The 17,808-nt window shown below is 37.9% G+C and overlaps 3 protein-coding genes across 7 annotated transcripts; all 3 read left to right on the top strand.

The window, feature by feature from the left end:
- Positions 1-1,407: 1,407 nt before the first annotated feature.
- LOC105165213 (exopolygalacturonase) lies at positions 1,408-4,595 on the top strand. The gene is made up of 5 exons (XM_011084144.3): positions 1,408-1,679; positions 2,705-3,010; positions 3,139-3,428; positions 3,540-3,759; positions 3,909-4,595. Exons 1-5 carry the CDS (start codon positions 1,491-1,493, stop codon positions 4,137-4,139), a joined length of 1,236 nt encoding a protein of 411 aa, XP_011082446.1. The 5' UTR covers positions 1,408-1,490; the 3' UTR covers positions 4,140-4,595.
- Positions 4,596-4,748: 153 nt separating this feature from the next.
- LOC105165214 (glyoxysomal fatty acid beta-oxidation multifunctional protein MFP-a) lies at positions 4,749-13,483 on the top strand. 5 transcript variants are annotated; one of them, XM_088881312.1, is made up of 19 exons: positions 4,749-5,234; positions 6,178-6,249; positions 6,320-6,385; positions 6,470-6,523; positions 6,601-6,668; positions 7,646-7,727; positions 8,698-8,783; positions 8,858-9,160; positions 9,239-9,325; positions 9,827-10,001; positions 10,087-10,208; positions 10,965-11,128; positions 11,201-11,312; positions 11,418-11,455; positions 11,783-11,904; positions 12,043-12,167; positions 12,470-12,618; positions 12,695-12,833; positions 13,236-13,483. In XM_088881312.1, exons 1-19 carry the CDS (start codon positions 5,144-5,146, stop codon positions 13,272-13,274), a joined length of 2,094 nt encoding a protein of 697 aa, XP_088737438.1. In that variant the 5' UTR covers positions 4,749-5,143; the 3' UTR covers positions 13,275-13,483. The 5 variants fall into 5 exon arrangements, with proteins under 5 accessions (XP_088737438.1, XP_011082447.1, XP_088737436.1 ...); XM_011084145.3 differs by having other exon boundaries at positions 8,728-8,783; positions 11,201-11,455; XM_088881310.1 differs by having other exon boundaries at positions 11,201-11,455; positions 13,239-13,483.
- A 605-nt stretch (positions 13,484-14,088) lies between these two features.
- On the top strand, positions 14,089-17,112 carry SEC15B (exocyst complex component sec15B). Its single transcript, XM_011084148.3, has one exon. The coding sequence runs from the start codon at positions 14,502-14,504 to the stop codon at positions 16,902-16,904; it is 2,403 nt and encodes an 800-aa protein (XP_011082450.1). The 5' UTR covers positions 14,089-14,501; the 3' UTR covers positions 16,905-17,112.
- The last annotated feature ends 696 nt before the right edge of the window (positions 17,113-17,808 follow it).

Genomic DNA, 17,808 nt, shown 5'->3' with positions numbered 1-17,808 from the left:
GTACCAACCACTGACTCCTCCCAGAATTGCATTATCGGAGCCGAGCCAGGAATGGCCGTTAGTGGGCACCCACCACTTTTCACGGTTAGAGAGGCCCTCTTTAATACATTAAGGAAAGATGTTCATAGGGGCCAGAACGAGTCGGTCATAGGAATTTAGACCACCTACATGCTGGTAAACCAAAACCACCTCGACCTGATCAGAGTAAACAATAATGACGAATCAGGCGTCCCCTTGCCTTGAAAGAATTTACATGCGGCCGCCAGCTTTCCCAAAATAAGGGGAGATCCGCTGCTTACTGCTCACGAAAACATCCAACCTATACGTCGTTCGCGTATCTTTCTGATCTCGTTTCGTTCTATTCATCAGATTTTTTGCTTTGACAACCAATTCAAGGTGAAAAATGGGGTTGACGGTGGTTATCTAAAAAGGGGGAGAGAGGAGAGCCTTGGGGTACGCTCACTTCTGCATAGTAAAACTATAAACTTTAAATAGATAAAGAAAATTCATCTTTGGTTTTATATAAGTTTATTACTTTTTCTACACAGTATTGGTAGTTAATCGATTGCACTGACAATAAAAATTGCTACACTACATATACTCCATTATAACATCTAACTACAAATTCAATTATGAATTTGAAATATATATTTATCGAACTCCCAGTTGGTCCCATAAATTTCTTAGAGTAGAGGATTAAATATGTTGAATTTTCTCAATTTTAGGATAATTTCAAAAATCTCATAAAATATAGGACCAAATTATTGTGTCGATCTTTTTTAATTTTGGGACCATTTGAAAAATTTTGTAAAATAGAGAACTAAAAATATTGACCCTTATTTCCCTGGAAATAAAAGTACAATTTTTACCAGTTAATCCATTGCATTAGCAATGGAAATAGTAACAAAACTGTACTCTGGTGCAACTTCATGAAAAATAAAATCATTATTTAAATTCATAGCAAATCCCGCAACTAATTCATAATTAAAATATTTTATTATTTTATTTATTTCTAAATTTATTTCTGCATGAAAAATCCGTAGCTAATTTGTTGTCTGAGCAATTAATGAACAGTTTATCGTAATATTTTTAGTCATTCGTTGTTTACAAACCTCATTTTGTTTGAATATTGTTAATAAAAAAATTGCGAAAACATCCATTATTAGTCCATCACTTAGCTACGGACTTAATTCCGTTGTAATATTATTCGTATTATATGTCTTCTGTTTTGTTTTTTGTATTGGTTTTTCGATTAATTACGATCACAAACAAATGAATGAAGTGCAAGAAAGAATAATTTTGAATCATAGGATTAATGAAGGGAGGTGGCTAAACGAGCAATAAGCAATGCCGCATATAAAAACGGTAGGAACGGGCAGAAGCCGACGGTATTCAAACACGTATATATATATGTACATTCACATGTACTAGCATCCGGAAAACCATCGCAACCTTCATCATTAGACAAAATTTATCTTTAAGGTTGCGTTATGGTAAATCCCGGAGGTGGTCGCGGGACCGTCGAGGCATGCCTTGTTCTGGGCATCGCATGCTTGCTCGCGCTGAGCGGGGTCCGTTGCGACCAGCTCCTGCATCCCCCTCGTCGCTTAGGTGGTGAGGCAGTTTTTGATGTTACCAAATTCGGGGCTGTAGCCGATGGCTCAACAGACAGTGCGATTGTAAGATATACTGTTCCTCTTGAAAGAAACTACATGCAGGCTGCAGCATATGCATATGCGTTACTTTTTGAAAACCCTTTTTTTGGGGAGGGGGAATAAGCAATTAAATACTTTTGGTATGTCAGAAAATAATTGAAAAAAAATGCAAGTATTCTTTTGTAATATTGCAAATGAGCAAATTATTCTCTTATTCAAAAACAATAATTTACCTATCTGTATTTGAAAAACGTAGCAATTTAAGGGAGGTAAATTATTTAATTTTAAAAAATGAAGGGAGATAAATCATTATTATTTTTTTCATAGAGGGGTAATTTTTCATTTGCAATATCACATGAAAACAAATTGCATTAAACCCAAAACTAATATGCCCCTCCCAATTTTATGGTCTAATTGTATTTTTCGTCCTCTAATTATGCATGTCTGGCGTTTAAGTCCTTTCATATTGTTAGAGTTGCAAAATAGTTTTATAAATTTTCAATATTCGTGAATTTAGGACATAATTTGGTCAAAAAATTTAAAATTTGTCGCAAGTATTCTGCCTAGGCACATGAAATGATGCATGTTTTCTGAATTCGTTAAAATTGAGAATGTACAGGATTATTTTACAGTTCTAACAATATAAATAACTAATATACCACACATTGATGATGAGAGGATGGCAAATGCAGTTAATTCGAACTTTATAGAAAAAATTATACGAGAGTTGAATATCTTTTTGAATAGAAAAATAGCAAACTGCTACACTTTGAAAAATGAAGCAATTATCTCTGTATCTAATTAAACCATTAATGGGAGATAATTTGCATCATTTTCTAAAGCACATGAAATAATTTACTGATTTTTTATAGGAGATTTTTAGCTTATTTTACATATCACATAGGATAAATTGCAATTTAACCCTTTTTCTGAAAAATATTATGCTTATGGTTAACCAATTAATTATGTTCCCCATAAAAAAAAAAAACCAATTAATTATGTTCCCATTCCAAAAAAAAAAAAAAACAATTAATTATGTTCATCGACAGGCGTTGATTAGGGCTTGGAAAGCAGCATGCAACTCTAATGGAGCAGCAAAGCTTTTGATCCCTCGTGGGGAATTCGCGGCAGGAGAGGTTTTATTCACGGGGCCCTGCATAGCTAAGAAACCTATCACCATCGAAATCCAAGGAAATCTGTTGGCGTACGAGGATCCCAGCGCCTACACAGGTGGCGCTTGGATAATGCTGGAAAAAGTCGACGGCGCCGTCCTAAAAGGCGGCGGAACCATCAACGGCCGCGGAAAGATGCTTTGGCAGTATGCGGAAACTAAAGACGGCCCTCCTCTTCCAGTCGTAAGTTCACCTACCTGTCTTCTTTCTCATTTAAATTCATCCGACAAGTTGAGAAAAAACCAAAAGAAGAAGGTAATAACAATTTCTAAGCTGTCGGGTGTTGGTTTTTGTTGCATATTCGATCGCAGTCTTTCGTGTTCCAGACAGTACAAAACGCGCAAATGAGCAACCTGAATTTCGTGGACAGCATGGGTTTCCACGTCAAGGTTACGGACAGTAGCAATGTTGACATTAAAAACATCAAAATCCGGGCTCCCGGAAAGAGCCCGAACACCGACGGGATCCACTTGAGCAGTGCTATAAATGTTAACATTACTGACTCCATAATCGGGACAGGAGACGACTGCGTTTCCATCGGTCACGGCACCTATAACATTCTCGTCGCCAGAATTATCTGTGGCCCTGGACATGGCCTCAGGTACAGTACTGCTTCCATTTGCGCGCCTAGTTCGGAAAATGGCAATACCCTTATATCTACTACTTTGATTATCGGTCTAATTCTTGGTCTCAATCGTGTATTTGATGCCAGTGTCGGCAGCCTGGGGAAACGCCCGACCGAGACAAATCTGAAAGGACTGACCATAATCAACTGTACACTCGTTGGTACAACAAACGGTGCAAGAATCAAAACCTACCATGCATCTCCCCGGATCCAAGCAACCAGCATTCTTTTCCAAGATATCTTGATGGAAAGAGTTAAAAACCCGATCATCATCGATCAGCATTATGACTCAAAAAGAAGGCCAGAGGTGAAAACATATAAATTTACGTCTTAATTTCGTTTATTAAATTGTCGTTCGGATTCAAATCCTTCCAGCTCAATTGATTACTACGAAACTTGTTCACAGTTTGTGCATATTCTTGACGTTTTCGTGGTCTTGGAAATTTGTTTTGCCAGCAATCGAGTGTGAAGCTGAGTGACATTCACTTCAGAAACATAAGAGGAAGCACGATTTCAAAAGTTCCAGTGAAACTGAATTGCAGTTCCATGTTCCCTTGTCAAGGCGTTGAATTGGCGGACATCAATTTGACACCATTTGGTCCAATTGGCCCTCTCACATCTGCATGCTCCAATGCTAAGTTCTTCATTAGAGGAAAACTCAACCCTCCTGCCCCTGTCTGCAAATAGAGTTTCTTTTCTAAAAAAATGCAAGCAACTCCTGCCATTCTGTAAATGAACAAATTAATCCTTTATGGAAAAAAAATAATAATTTACATCCCTGTATTTTTTAAAATGACGTAGTTTATCTTCCTAAACAGAGAGATAAATTGTTTCATTTTAAAAAATAATAAGGAGTAAATTGCTCCTTTTGTTTTTCATAAGGGATCATTCACAATATTACAGGGGTAAATTGCATTAGACCCGTTACCTTTCACTGCCATTCCTCTTCCAAATAGCATAATTCATGTTCTCAAAAAATAGAAAAAGAAATTTAACATAATACATATGTATACCTAGAAAAATTTTGCTTTTTCACATTTTTTGTTAACATAATTGATTTAAGGATGGCAATTGTGAGCCTCGGACAATGTACAACTGCTGAAATATATATACTGAATAAAGAAAAAGACAATTCAGATCTTACACCTTGCCTGTTTCATTGTCTAATTATTATGCTATACCCTTCCTAATATGTGTACCATATGTACGTAATAATTCAACAACGATTCACATTACAAGAAATAAGTTATTTAGTGATAATAAATATTAGAATTTTGTCACAATAGTTAGGTCACTAATACAGAAAATTACCTTCTAGAGGGATTAATTTAAAATAAATTAAAAAATAGAGATTATTTTAAAATTAAAATCAAATATTAGGGACTAAAATGAAATTTACCACATAATTGGTCTCTTTATTTATTTATTTATTTATTTTTTATGACAAGGCACATAATTGGTCTGAATACACAGTTAACCAAGCATAATTTAAATGGGCCCTAAGGCCCAACTGTGGGCGATGTTTCATTTCGAATAAAAGCAATTACGGCTGGAGTTAAAAAATAATTGAAGCAGCGCCAAAAGGGAATATTTTGGACCAGAGTCGGCAAATATTCTGCTGAACTGCAAATCCATCACTCTTACTCCTCTACTGCCACCGGGAACCACCACAAACCACCGAGAAGCGCGAGATGCTTGGAAGAACGACAGTGGAGGTCAGAGCAGACGGGGTGGCCGTCGTCACTATCAATAATCCACCTCTCAATCTGCTGTCTGTTGACGGTATCTTTTACTCCGTTGACCTTTCATCTTTATTTTTCTTACTCTCTTGTTCTGTACATGATTATAGTGATGCGTGGAATTAGCGGTTAGGTCGATAGACTCCACATTTTTGCGTTCCAGGTCAAGTGGTCTAGAAATGATGTTTTAGCACTGGTACTCAAGCGTGCTCGACCTTCCACGATGTTGAAAAGGAATTGGTTGGTCCTAAGTTTTAATTATTATGCTTAAGAATCAAGTATGTGAACGAGTTCAGGATCCTGGTCTGAATTCTCAGAAATCATGGAGAAGGTTGCGGTGACGCGCCAAATAGTATGGGGAGCACATATTGCATCTCATAGTCATGTTAGTTCATGACTTCGTGTAGCAGAAGCTCAGAGTCTTCATTTCCGATGCTTTAATAATGTTGTCCGCTTGGTGTCTGCTTATTTTTTTTTTATTCTTTCCCAGCTTGATTAAGTTGATTAGAGCTAATCATGATTAGCTTAGCTCAAATATATTCGGGAGATAAAAGTTCACAACGCTTATATATTGAGGAATAGTGACCAGGAATTTTTTTATGTGAATTTAGATAGACTCAAATGGTTATTGGAAGTTTGCATTCACAAGATAAAGAAATCATTACATAAGACCGAAGGTGACTGATGATGGAGAGAACTGGAAAATCAGGCTTATCAACCCATTAAGAAAGGGTTACAATTGTTTAGTGAGTGTGGCTTAACATATAGAGTCCACTGTAGTTCATATTCATTCAAAGAAATCCAAATGATTCTTTTTTTTTGGGTCCCCAAACAACATACCTTATACATCAATTCACATACATTAATTAGTCTAAAATGTCCAGCAATTATGATCTTGTCCAAAATAATGTCTTTGCTTGTCTAATCAGTCTCTTCCTGTTTCCTTTCATGCTTTGGAATTTTCATAACATGTTTGTATTTCCTAGTGATACTTAGCTTAAAGGAGAGTATTGAAGGAGCTCTAATAAGAGATGATGTGAAAGCGATTGTAGTTACTGGTGAGATTGCTGATTATCTAGTTTGTTAAAATGATTTTATTGTGAATCTAATACCCTAATTTGCAAACAGGTTCAAGAGGAAAGTTCTCTGCAGGATTCGACGTGACAGCTTTTGGTGGTTCTCAAGGGAAAAAGAGTAAGATAAGCTACATATATGTTTTTCATCTCAAAGTACCTCAGTTCAGTTTATGTATTTCTAAGAGATATGATGCTGTGACAGCAAAAATGGAGCTCGGATTTATGTCAATCCAAATTGTCACTGATACTTTGGAAGGTATTACTTTGACCATCTTCAGTTATTTTAGCAGATATATTGGTTTTCTTTCTGACCATTAACTTTTTCCACTGTAGCTGCAAGAAAGCCCTTTGTAGCTGCTATTGAAGGACCTGCTTTTGGTGGTGGACTGGAAATTGCTCTTGTACAAATGATACCGTCTTTCAGTAGCTTTCTCCCTTCCTATTGTTACTCTCTTCTCTTTTCCATGGATTCTTTTAACTATAAAATGTTACTATTTTGGTCAAATCTACATATTACATTTAGTTATACGTCAAACACACAATCCCATGAGCTTTCAGTTGTATATTAACCCCTTCATGTGTTTTGCCATTCCTGTAATTGATGGCATTATTGGAGATCAGAAACAGATAATATTGGCCTCAAAGAGTGTAAAAGAAAATTCAAGACAAGGAATTCCACAGTTTAAAGATCAGTAGGGCCAATCTTCTCTTTCACAAACCAGCAAATACTTGCCATATGATCATCATTATTACTGTAAATGGTACTGTTTTTGTACCTCTTTGACATGCAGTAATTGAATCACCCACTAACTTCATATCAAATCCCAACAAATGTTTGGTTACTTTACAAGTTGGTAATCCATGAAGCTACTAGAATGAGCCTGTGGGAGAGATATCACAAGAGATCCAGATCTGGCAATTAGTTTGCAAAATATTCTGAGTGTTGATCCTAGTAATAACTATGACTTATTTCTCTAGCCTCCGGCATGATTGATGGTTCCACTGTTGGCTTGATGTCCAATGTTTGGTTTATAGAGAGTGGTGGCATTTTGATGATAAATGTTTGGCGATGGGTTTAAAAGTGCTATAATGTGTTGGTTGGGGTTTGGAAATGGTTTAGTCTTTGATAGTTTTTCTGGTTGATAGTGGCAACAGCAGTTCAGTGCCTGAGCCTAAATGTCAGAGTCATAGCTGACGTATAGTAGGAGGGAGAGCGCTTTATGTGAATATTTTGTTTGCATTGATCAGCCAGATTAACCTCAATTTAAGAGTATACCATGGTCAAGTGATGCAATTATAAGTTAAGTAGGGCTCACGAGGCTGAGGAATGATCCTAAGGGATAAAATGTGTTTGTCCCTAATCATTGTTTCTTTTCAGGCATGTCACGCTCGCATATCGACTTCCTCTGCACAGCTGGGTCTTACTGAGCTTCAGTACGGGATTCTTCCGGGACTTGGAGGTACTGTAAGTTTAAATGTGGGATAAGATTTTTGGGTGCCTCAAACATCTTCTTCCCACGAACCTATTTGTTATTGCTTTTCTTGTTTTATACTTTCTGTTCTGCCTCTGATGAAAGATCTTTTTGTTTTGGAACTTATGAGTTACATAAAGCATGCCTTCAAGTTTTATTTTGCCTGATGATCATGTTTTGGATGCAGCAGGGAAGTAAAATTAGGGGCCAATTTCTGACAGATACCATTTTTCTCTTTCCAAAAGTGATACTATTTTATACAGGATATATTAAAAGTTTCATTCCTGCAATTATGTCTAGAGAAATAGTTATAACTCAATGTACTTTGGTACTCCCCTTTGTTCATATAGATAGGATGGGCCTATGTGTTCCATTTTTAACTGTGTCCTTAATGTGGTTCCCGAGATGTGGGCTGTGAGGCAACAATAGCCTGAAAACTGATTTTCATTGAGTTTTGTCTTATAACATAACTAATGCCTCCATTACAAATGTTATGTGTTTGGTCAGATGTCCAATTATTTCAAACTTTGTTTTGAGGTGAGGGGAAGGTGCAGTGTCTGACACTGATCATGGAGATGTTTGAACTTGTTGATAAGCGGGTTCAGTGATTCTCCTAGGAACTTGACTCAGCCATTGAGGCAAAGTGAGGATGACATAGTTAGTAGTGGAGTCCATATTGCAACAGAGCGTTGCTTGCAAGCCCTGTTACCATTGACCCCAGGCTTGATTGAAGGGAAGAGAGGATGAAATTTGCTGATATTCATTTTTGACAAGTCAAGAGAAAGGAAAAAAAATCCCCAATTTAGTTGTGCCACATGTTACATCTATGATACACGCCTGTCTGTTATGCTTCCCTGACAGACTCTCCATTGAAGTATCTAGCTTAACCCTTCTTAAGTAGCCTGCCATTTGTTGAAATATGATATAATGCTTGTATTTTGTTGATCATATTGCACAGTATTGGTTGTTGAAATGTGGTTTGCTCCAGGAACTCAGAGGCTTCCACGGCTTGTTGGCCTCTCAAAAGCTCTTGAAATGATTTTGGTATGAAATCTTGTGTTCTTTTTCAAGTTTTTAGCTATTGCCCTGCAGATCTTAATAACTTGGTGTATCATCAGATGTCAAAGCGAGTAGAAGGGAAGGAGGCTCGAACTTTATCTCTCGTGGATGCCATTGCTCCAGCAGATAAGCTTCTTGAACTAGCTTGTCAATGGGCTTTGGACATAGTAGAGTGTAGAAGACCATGGATGATCAGTCTTTATAGAACTGACAAGTTAGAAACCCTGGCAGAAGCTAGGGCAATACTTAACTCCGCCAGACTTGAAGTCCAGAGACAAAATCCAAATGTAGTGCACCCATTAGTATGCATTGATGTCATTGGACAGGGCATTGTTTCAGGTCCTCGTAAAGCACTGTGGAAGGTAATATACGCTTCACTTTACTCTGCTGTGGTGCATCCTCCTAGGTGCAGTTTATGACAATGCACCTTCTCCTATCAGGAAGCAGAAGCTCTTCAAGAACTTCGGCAATCTAGTACATGCAGAAGTCTAGTTCACGTGTTTTTCGCGCAACGCCAAATTATTAAGGTTCTGCAATGTCTGAGATTTTTTCTCTGATCAACTGTTGGATAGAAATTTGATGATGATTTATATGATTCAACTCTCTGATCAATCTCAGAAGTCTAGTTGTAACTTTACTTTAAAAGTTGTAACTTTACTTTAAATAACATAATTCAGTCCTACCAATGCAATAGTTGATCAACTAAATCTAATGCTAATAAAGTTTTTATGTTGTTTCTATGCTCTGGGTAGATGACTGAAATTCAATACTCTGATTAAATGGCTGAATAATCAAAAGTGAGGATCTTGACTCTAAATGTTGAGATACAAGACATATTTTGGGTCAAAATCAAGTATGATAATGTTTGCAGCAAGCGTCAAATGCTGTAGATGTAAACAGAAATGCAAGTTTGCAATTTAGTGGTCATATCTGTTTTTTTTTGTTGCAATATTGGGAGGCAGATTTACTAAAGGATCTTCTGATCCAACTCTATATTTGTTTTCTTGTATCTTTGGACACTGGTACAGATTCCTGTCATTTCTAAGATGAATTTGCTGCCAAGAAAAATAGTGAAGGTTGCTGTTGTCGGTGGGGGATTGATGAGCTCTGAAATAGCAACCATGTTGATTCTTAGTAATTACCAAGTCATTCTGAAAGAGACGAACAAGAAGCATCTCATAGATGCAATCAGTAGAGTCAAAGGTGAGCTTCCTTCATGACTTCATTATTGCTCTAATTGTTTTTTGGTGGAAAATTTGAATAAGAAGCTATTGTAATTCTGTGACAGAAAATTTGCAAAATCGTGTCAAGAATGGAAGGGCAACTCAAGAGGGCCTTGAAAAATCTCTCAGCCTATTGGAGGGGGTTCTTGATTATGACAAGTTTAAGGATGTTGATTTAGTTATAGAGGTAGAACACTATTTGGAAACTGTTTGCAGTTCTAGAATTGTTTTTCCTGCTCAGTTTATCTTACAAACATTATTTGACACATCCTGTGTGTGACTGCTGCATGGGCAAACAGATTAGTAATGCATAGTAGAAGCGGGGAATCGAAGAAGCTGTCTATTAGAATTTTTTTGGCTTTCCATTTTCTGTTGAGCAATCAGTCCACAAGAAGTAATTGCAGCAAAACATCATGCATTTTTAAGCAAGGTGTTTTCAGTTGGGTGGATCAGATGAAAGGCCACCATGGAACCTTAGAAGTCTTTTCTAAAAGAGATTGTATAGAAGTTGATTAAAAAAAACTGGCTCCATTTTTGCTCTGGGCAACTTGTCTATGGTCCTGTAAATTGCTATCCCGGACACTTTATGGACAAATCATTTTTCTTCAAATGTCAATCCTTCTGGCAGTGTATTTTAGATTATGCATCTCTGATTAGGTATGCTGGTACGTTATACAACTCTATCTTCTGGGCATATTAACCTAACAAGTCTGATTCTCAAGGTATTTTTAGAGTTTAAGACTGCAATATGTGGGGGAAACTAAAAAGATGAAAGTATGGGAGGAAATGCAGTAAAGAATAGCTGAAACATTAAGGTGTTCTATCCCACCATGTTAGCACATTCAACATATTACTTGTGGTAATGAAAAGTATGGTTAAAATATGTTGAAATTGCATTTTGCAACTTCCCAAGATTGGTCTCCTTTTTCTATACTTTGGGCAGGCGGAATCTGAAAGTTTGTCGCTGAAGCAAGAGATTTTTTCTAATCTTGAGAAGTGCTGTCCTCTACATTGCATTTTTACCAGTAATATCTCAACATTCAGTGTGAAATTGGTCGGAGAAAGGACCAAAAGCCAACATCGGATTGCTGGGATCCACTTTTTCTGGTAATATAGTGTTAAACAATTGTTGTTACTCCATGGATTTGTTTTGAATTCTTCCTCACCATTTGGATGCAGCCTTTCTCCTGTCATGCCTCTTATGGAAATAGTTCATACTGAATGCACATCGCCTCAAGTAATTGTTGATTTAATAGACTTTGGGAGAAAAATGAGGAAAACCCCAATTATGGTCAGTGACCGGAAAGGCTATACCGTCAATAGCATGCTCCTCACATATTTGCATGTAGCAATACTACTCGCTGAACGAGGTGTTGATGTTTACCGCATTGATCAGGTTCTCAAAAGCTTTGGGATGCAAGTGGGTCCATTTAGGTAAGCTGGATATGCTGTCCAATTAGACTTTGTAAATTCCAATTACTGATGCTTGAGTCCATAATTAGTGGAACAGCATTATAACCAGAATCATAACGACGGAAACAAATATGTGGCTTCTTTCTCATGTACTCACGCCTAAGGGCTGCAAGTCTGAAGTTTGTCTCTCTTCTAAATACTTGGCAGATAGACAAACTTTTTCTCTCATTTGTAGAACTTTTAGGATATGCATGAGCGCTACTTCAATTGATGTTCCAGATGCTATCAATTTCTGCTCTTCTTGTTCAGCCAATAATTCCTCTGTTTGTATCTCGATGAATTATACAGGATGCTTGATGTGGTTGGACTTCAAGTTTTTGTGGTGATTAGTAAGAAATTTGTTGAGAGTCTCCCAGATAGGTCCTACAAATCTCAACTGATTCCTAGTTTACAGCAAGATAACCGTAAAGGTAACTTACCCACCTTACAGGACGTTGTAATCTTTCTAGTTGATCTTTTTTGAGTATTGCAATGTTTTTGTCTATGGTGAAGTCTGTAGGGAAGTTTTGGGCTTGTATTGATAATGTTACTCATGGCTTCTATACCAGGCGAACGTAGTGGTAAGGGTTTCTACAACTATGACAACTGTGGCAAGGCCAGCCCAGACCCCAAGCTCTCAAGGTACATGAAAACAGCTAGGGATGCGTCAAATGTGACTTTTATCGACTCCGAGGTTGCTTTCTCTCTCTCTCTCTCTCTCTCTCTTCCCCCATTCCCTCATTTATCTATCCCCTCCTGCTGATAGTCTTGCATGCATTGAATTGGTGGCTAACAAAGTCCACCAACGGGAAATCTTTCCTAGGGCCCTAGATGTCGGTCTTCCTAGGCCTAGATAAACACATGGGCAAATGCACTTTGCAGTTGCCCATGATTTCTGGTTGATGAACGTTTACACATTTTTTCCCAAATTTCTGAAGTGTTTTTTAGCTATAAATCCATGAAGTTATTAACATTCCTTTTCTCTGACTTGTACAGCTGACAAAGTTGTCTGATAGTGAGATTGTTGAGATGATACTTTTTCCTGCTTTAAACGAAGCATGTCGTATGATTTCAGATGGTGTTGTAATTAGATCATCTGATCTGGATGTTGCCTCTGTCCTGGGAATGGGGTTCCCAGCATACAGGTTTGCCCTCGCACCCTCCTTTCTCCACTTTCTTTCCTTGAACTGATAAGATATGACTCGGTATCAACTGAACCAGGGGAGGAATCATTTACTGGTCTGATTCCTTTGGCTCCACTTATATATGCTCAAGATTGGAGAAATGGTCAAAGGAATATGGAGTCTTTTTCAGGCCTTGCGACTACATAATGGAGCGATCTGCAAAGAGCATATCTCTAGTGAGTAATATAAATCCTTGCTAAACTGACTCTTACGGTGCTTGTTTGCTTACTTTGAAAGTTTCACACATTTTTCATCACCATGGTAGTTACCAAATTGTGCGAGTAGCCTTTGTTGATGGTAAGGTTACCGCCTACAAAATCAATCAAAGCTATCTCTTGGGTTGACCTTTAATGACCTTGATGAAACTTGACCAATTCCAACTGCCCAATTCTACTTTTCCTACAAGAAGGGAGAGATAATGCCAGTTCAATTAATTGGTTGTTGGCCCTACTGACAACAAATGTGTCTTGTTAAAAATTCGAGAACTGCCAATTTCTTTTGTTATTCTTGCCTATTCATACCTAATCTCCTTTTATTGTTTTTATTTGTGAAGTTCTGATAGATCTATGATTTTTTAGCAGACCAGTGAAACCAGGCAGGCTAAGTCCCAGCTGTAATCCCTATTTTATAAGCTGATGAGCCGTTGGGACTTGGGAGTTGATTGCTGCAGTGGATGCTCAAGTCCAGAAAATAGGAGCTGCTTAAGAGAGCACATACCCATTACTCCCTCATTGCTCTTTTTTAACTTTCTGTTTTTCAATCTTCACCTGGTTTTAAACAAACCTCAAAAGAAAATAAATTCCTAGATGTTTTATTTAATGGAAAATGTGAATAAATAATTAATTATAAAAGAAACTATCATTATAGGGTTTTTAAAAATGATGAAATTTTAACAAGTAAATTACAATCATTAATATCAAGTATTTGTATCTAACAACAACTGACGACGCAATCGATCATATATTAATTATTAGTATTAGATAATTATATCTAATTAATATTTATTATTAAAATAAAACAAAAAATTACTATTAAAGTAGGCTAATGTTTGACACATTGGTGGAGTTTGAATTTATAATTTCAGAGTCATAGGGTCTCAATTTCGACAAATGGCGACGATTATATTATTGAGAGTAGTCTTCTCTTTCTATAGACTGGCTCGTTGCTCAAATTCATGTGAACAATCAAATTTTTCATTACAAATTACAAAAGAATTTATTGGGCTATTTTGCTATTATAAATTTACGTACGATAAATTATACTATTCTTTTTTAAATTTGTCATGATTATAAATATTTCTTTATTATTTGAAAAGTTGCAATAACCTCATAAAAATATCTCTTACAATTGACTGTCATAATGAAGTATTTATTAGGGTATTTATAATTTTATAATATATTTATAATTTTTTAAATAACAAGAGATTTTGTAATTATAACAAATTTTAGAAACAGTCGTTTTAATTTATTATTTTATGTATTTATAACATAACTATATGCATTTAGGAAAGTGGAATCGTTAGTAGAGAAAATCATCAGTCAGTGGCTCCCCAAGCAGATAAATAGTTTCAGACACGGCTCTCATTTGTTATTTGCTCATATGCCAAATTCCCAATTAAGAATGTGATTGAGTTTCTTCCATATTGTAATGAGAACTGAGGAGGAATTACTCCTAATTTAAGTGGCATTTTAGTCAAACAAAAATAGAGAATAATTGTCTAACATCGTTTCCCCGTTCCCCATTTTCCTTCAACACCCCATTCTCTCTAAATCCCCTCCGCCTTTAACGGCCCCCTCACTAGCGGTTACTGTCATAACGAGAGCAGAAGAAATCTACCGGCGGCGATGACCTCAACGAAGACTCGTCGGAGAATTGTTCCCGCTGCGGCGGAGAACGGAGATACGGCCGACAAACAGGACCAGCTCCTCCTATCGTCAGCCATCTGCAACGGAGAAGATCTCGGCTCCTTCGTTCGAAAAGCTTTCGCCTCGGGGAAACCCGAAACCCTGCTCCACCATCTCAAACACTTCACAAAATCCAAAGAATCGGAGATCGAAGACGTCTGCCGTGCTCACTATCAGGACTTCATTGTGGCCGTTGATGATCTCCGATCCCTCTTATCCGATGTCGATTCACTGAAATCCTCACTTTCCAACTCCAACAACAAGCTTCAGAACGTCGCTGTTCCCCTTCTGACTTCTCTTGACGCCTATGTCGAAGCCAAAAACAAGTGCTCCAATATCGCGCTTGCGATAAGTTCCCTCAGCACGTGCGTTCAGCTCATGGAGCTTTGCTCGCGGGCAAATTTTCATCTCACAAAAAATAACTTCTACATGGCGTTGAAGTGCTTGGACTCGATTGAGACCAATTTTCAGGACAAAACGCCGTCGGCCACTCTGAAAAGAATGTTGGAGAAGCAGATCCCTGCGATTAGGGCTCACATAGAGAGGAAAGTCAGTAAAGAGTTTGGGGATTGGCTTGTAGAGATCCGAATAGTGAGCCGAAATTTAGGTCAGCTAGCCATTGGACAAGCATCAGCGGCTCGTCAGAGAGAAGAAGAGCTTCGGATTAAGCAGCGCCAAGCTGAGGAGCAAAGCCGGCTTAGCTTGAGGGATTGTGTTTACGCATTAGAAGAAGAAGAGGATGATGAGATTGACGGAGTTGTTGATGGGAGCAACGGCGTGAATGGAATTTCAGGGTTTGATTTGACGCCGTTGTACAGGGCTTATCATATACATCAGACTCTAGGACTCGAGGATAGGTTTAAGCAGTATTATTTTGAGAACAGGAAGTTGCAGTTGACATCTGATTTCCAAGTATCCTCAATGACTCCTTTTCTCGAGTCGCACCAGACTTTTTTTGCACAAATTGCAGGGTTTTTTATTGTGGAGGATCGGGTTTTGAGGACAGGAGGAGGGTTGATATCGAAGATGGAAGTTGAGAATCTGTGGGATACTGCAGTAAGCAAGATGTGTTCAGTGTTGGAGGATCAGTTTTCTAGGATGCAAACTGCAAATCATCTGTTGTTGATTAAGGATTATGTGAGTTTGCTTGGTGTCACATTGCGTAGATTTGGTTATCCAATTGATGCTTTGCTCGATGTATTAAGCAAGCATAGGGATAAGTATCACGAGTTGTTGTTGTCTGATTGTCGTAAGCAATTTGCTGAGGCTCTCGCAGCAGATAAGTTTGAGCAGATGTACATGAAGAAAGAGTATGAGTATTCAATGAATGTTCTTTCATTTCAGATACAGACTTCGAACATCATGCCAGCGTTTCCATATGTTGCACCATTCTCATCTACTGTTCCTGATTGCTGTAGAATTGTACGGTCGTTTATTGAGGATTCAGTGAGTTTCATGTCATATGGTGGGCAGCTTGAGTTTTTTGATGTGGTTAAGAAGTACCTGGACAGGCTCTTGACTGAGGTCTTGGATGGGGCTTTGTTAAAAGTGATTAATAGCTCAATCGGTGGGGTTACCCAGGCTATGCAGATGGCTGCAAATATGGCAGTTTTTGAGCGTGCTTGTGATTTTTTCTTCCGTCATGCTGCACAGCTCTCAGGGATTCCTTTGAGGATAGCAGAGAGAGGCAGGAGGCAGTTTCCTCTGATCAAAGCCCGCGATGCGGCTGAAGAGACACTCTCCGGGTTGCTGAAGCAAAAGGTTGATGGATTTCTGTCTTTGATTGAAAATGTGAATTGGATGGCTGATGATCCTCCACAAGGTGGTAATGAATATGCAAATGAGGTGATTATTTTCCTGGAAACATTGGTTTCAACTGCACAGCAGGTTTTGCCTGTTCAGGTGCTGAAGCGGGTTTTGCAAGACGTTCTTGCTCATATATCAGAAATGATTGTTGGGGCTTTACTTGGGGAATCAGTTAAAAGGTTCAATATTAATGCTATTATGGGGCTTGATGTCGATGTTCGGCTGTTGGAATCATTTGCAGAGAACCAAGCTCCTCTTTTGTCGGAGGCAGAAGCAAATCAATTGAAATCAGGACTTGCCGAGTCGAGGCAAATGGTCAATTTGCTTCTAAGCAATCATCCCGAGAACTTCTTGAATCCAGTTATCAGAGAGAGAAGTTACAATGCACTGGACTATCGGAAAGTGGTTTCCATCTCTGAGAAATTAAGGGATCAATCAGATCGGTTATTTGGTTCTTTTGGAACGAGAGGGGCTAAGCAAAATCCTAAGAAGAAATCTCTGGACGCATTGATTAAAAGACTGAAGGACGTCAACTGAAATGCTAAAAGTGTATGTTCCTTGTATCCTGTTTTATTCACTAGAATTACTTGATTGCTAGTAATTGTTCACAATTATTGCATAGTTTTCACTAGAACAATTTGTAACAATTCTTGTACGTATTATTACCGTCAATTTTCCCACATTTTTGTTGTATTCAATTCTTCAGAAACTTGATCGTTAATACTCTGAGTTATGTCTTTGTTGACATTATTATTTTGGAGCTGCAGTAGGAAATTGATCAAATGCTGATGGACAACAAGCTCGTTTTAGTTGATATTGGTTAGATTTTGGTGTATTCCTACTGGACACTTTTCCTTTTAGGAGCCATTTCCTTAATGTATTTCTCTGTTTGATCATACACTTTGTTTCCTGATTATCCAACATCTCCTTGATTTCTTTCTGCTTGATCATATTCTCTCATTATTTCCTGGAAACAAACTGAATACACTATGAAGTGATTTTTGGGTTACAAGTTCCTTAGCATGCCCAGAGCAGAGTCTAGGTCAACTGCTCGGATGGATGTATCCGAGCTAAACCCAACTACGCAAAGGGGTTTGGAGACAAAACCTTTTTGCTTTTATCTGTGTTGTTTATGATTGAACATGCAGTGTAGAGTAGTTGTTAAAGCCAGCCACAGGGAATCCAAACATATGGAGAAATAGAAGCAATCAGAACGTGGACAGCTTGACATCAACAACAGCTGGATGGATCATCAAACCCCCCCCCCCCCCCCCCCAGTATTACTCATTAAACACCTGTAATATATAAATCCTTGCTACAGTTAATCTTGGCCGTACCTCACTCTAACCAATCATATAGTAAGAGTATTATTTGATTTGGTGTGTGATTGGTTATACATCAGTCACACTCAATTCATTCCTCATATAATTTAGGATATTTG

Source organism: Sesamum indicum, linkage group LG6 (assembly GCF_026168435.1).
Source record: "Sesamum indicum cultivar Baizhima isolate 11 linkage group LG6, ASM2616843v1, whole genome shotgun sequence".
NCBI lineage: Eukaryota > Viridiplantae > Streptophyta > Magnoliopsida > Lamiales > Pedaliaceae > Sesamum > Sesamum indicum.
The sequence above is the reverse complement of the archived record's forward strand: the minus strand, read 5'-3'. Positions and strand labels throughout refer to the sequence as shown.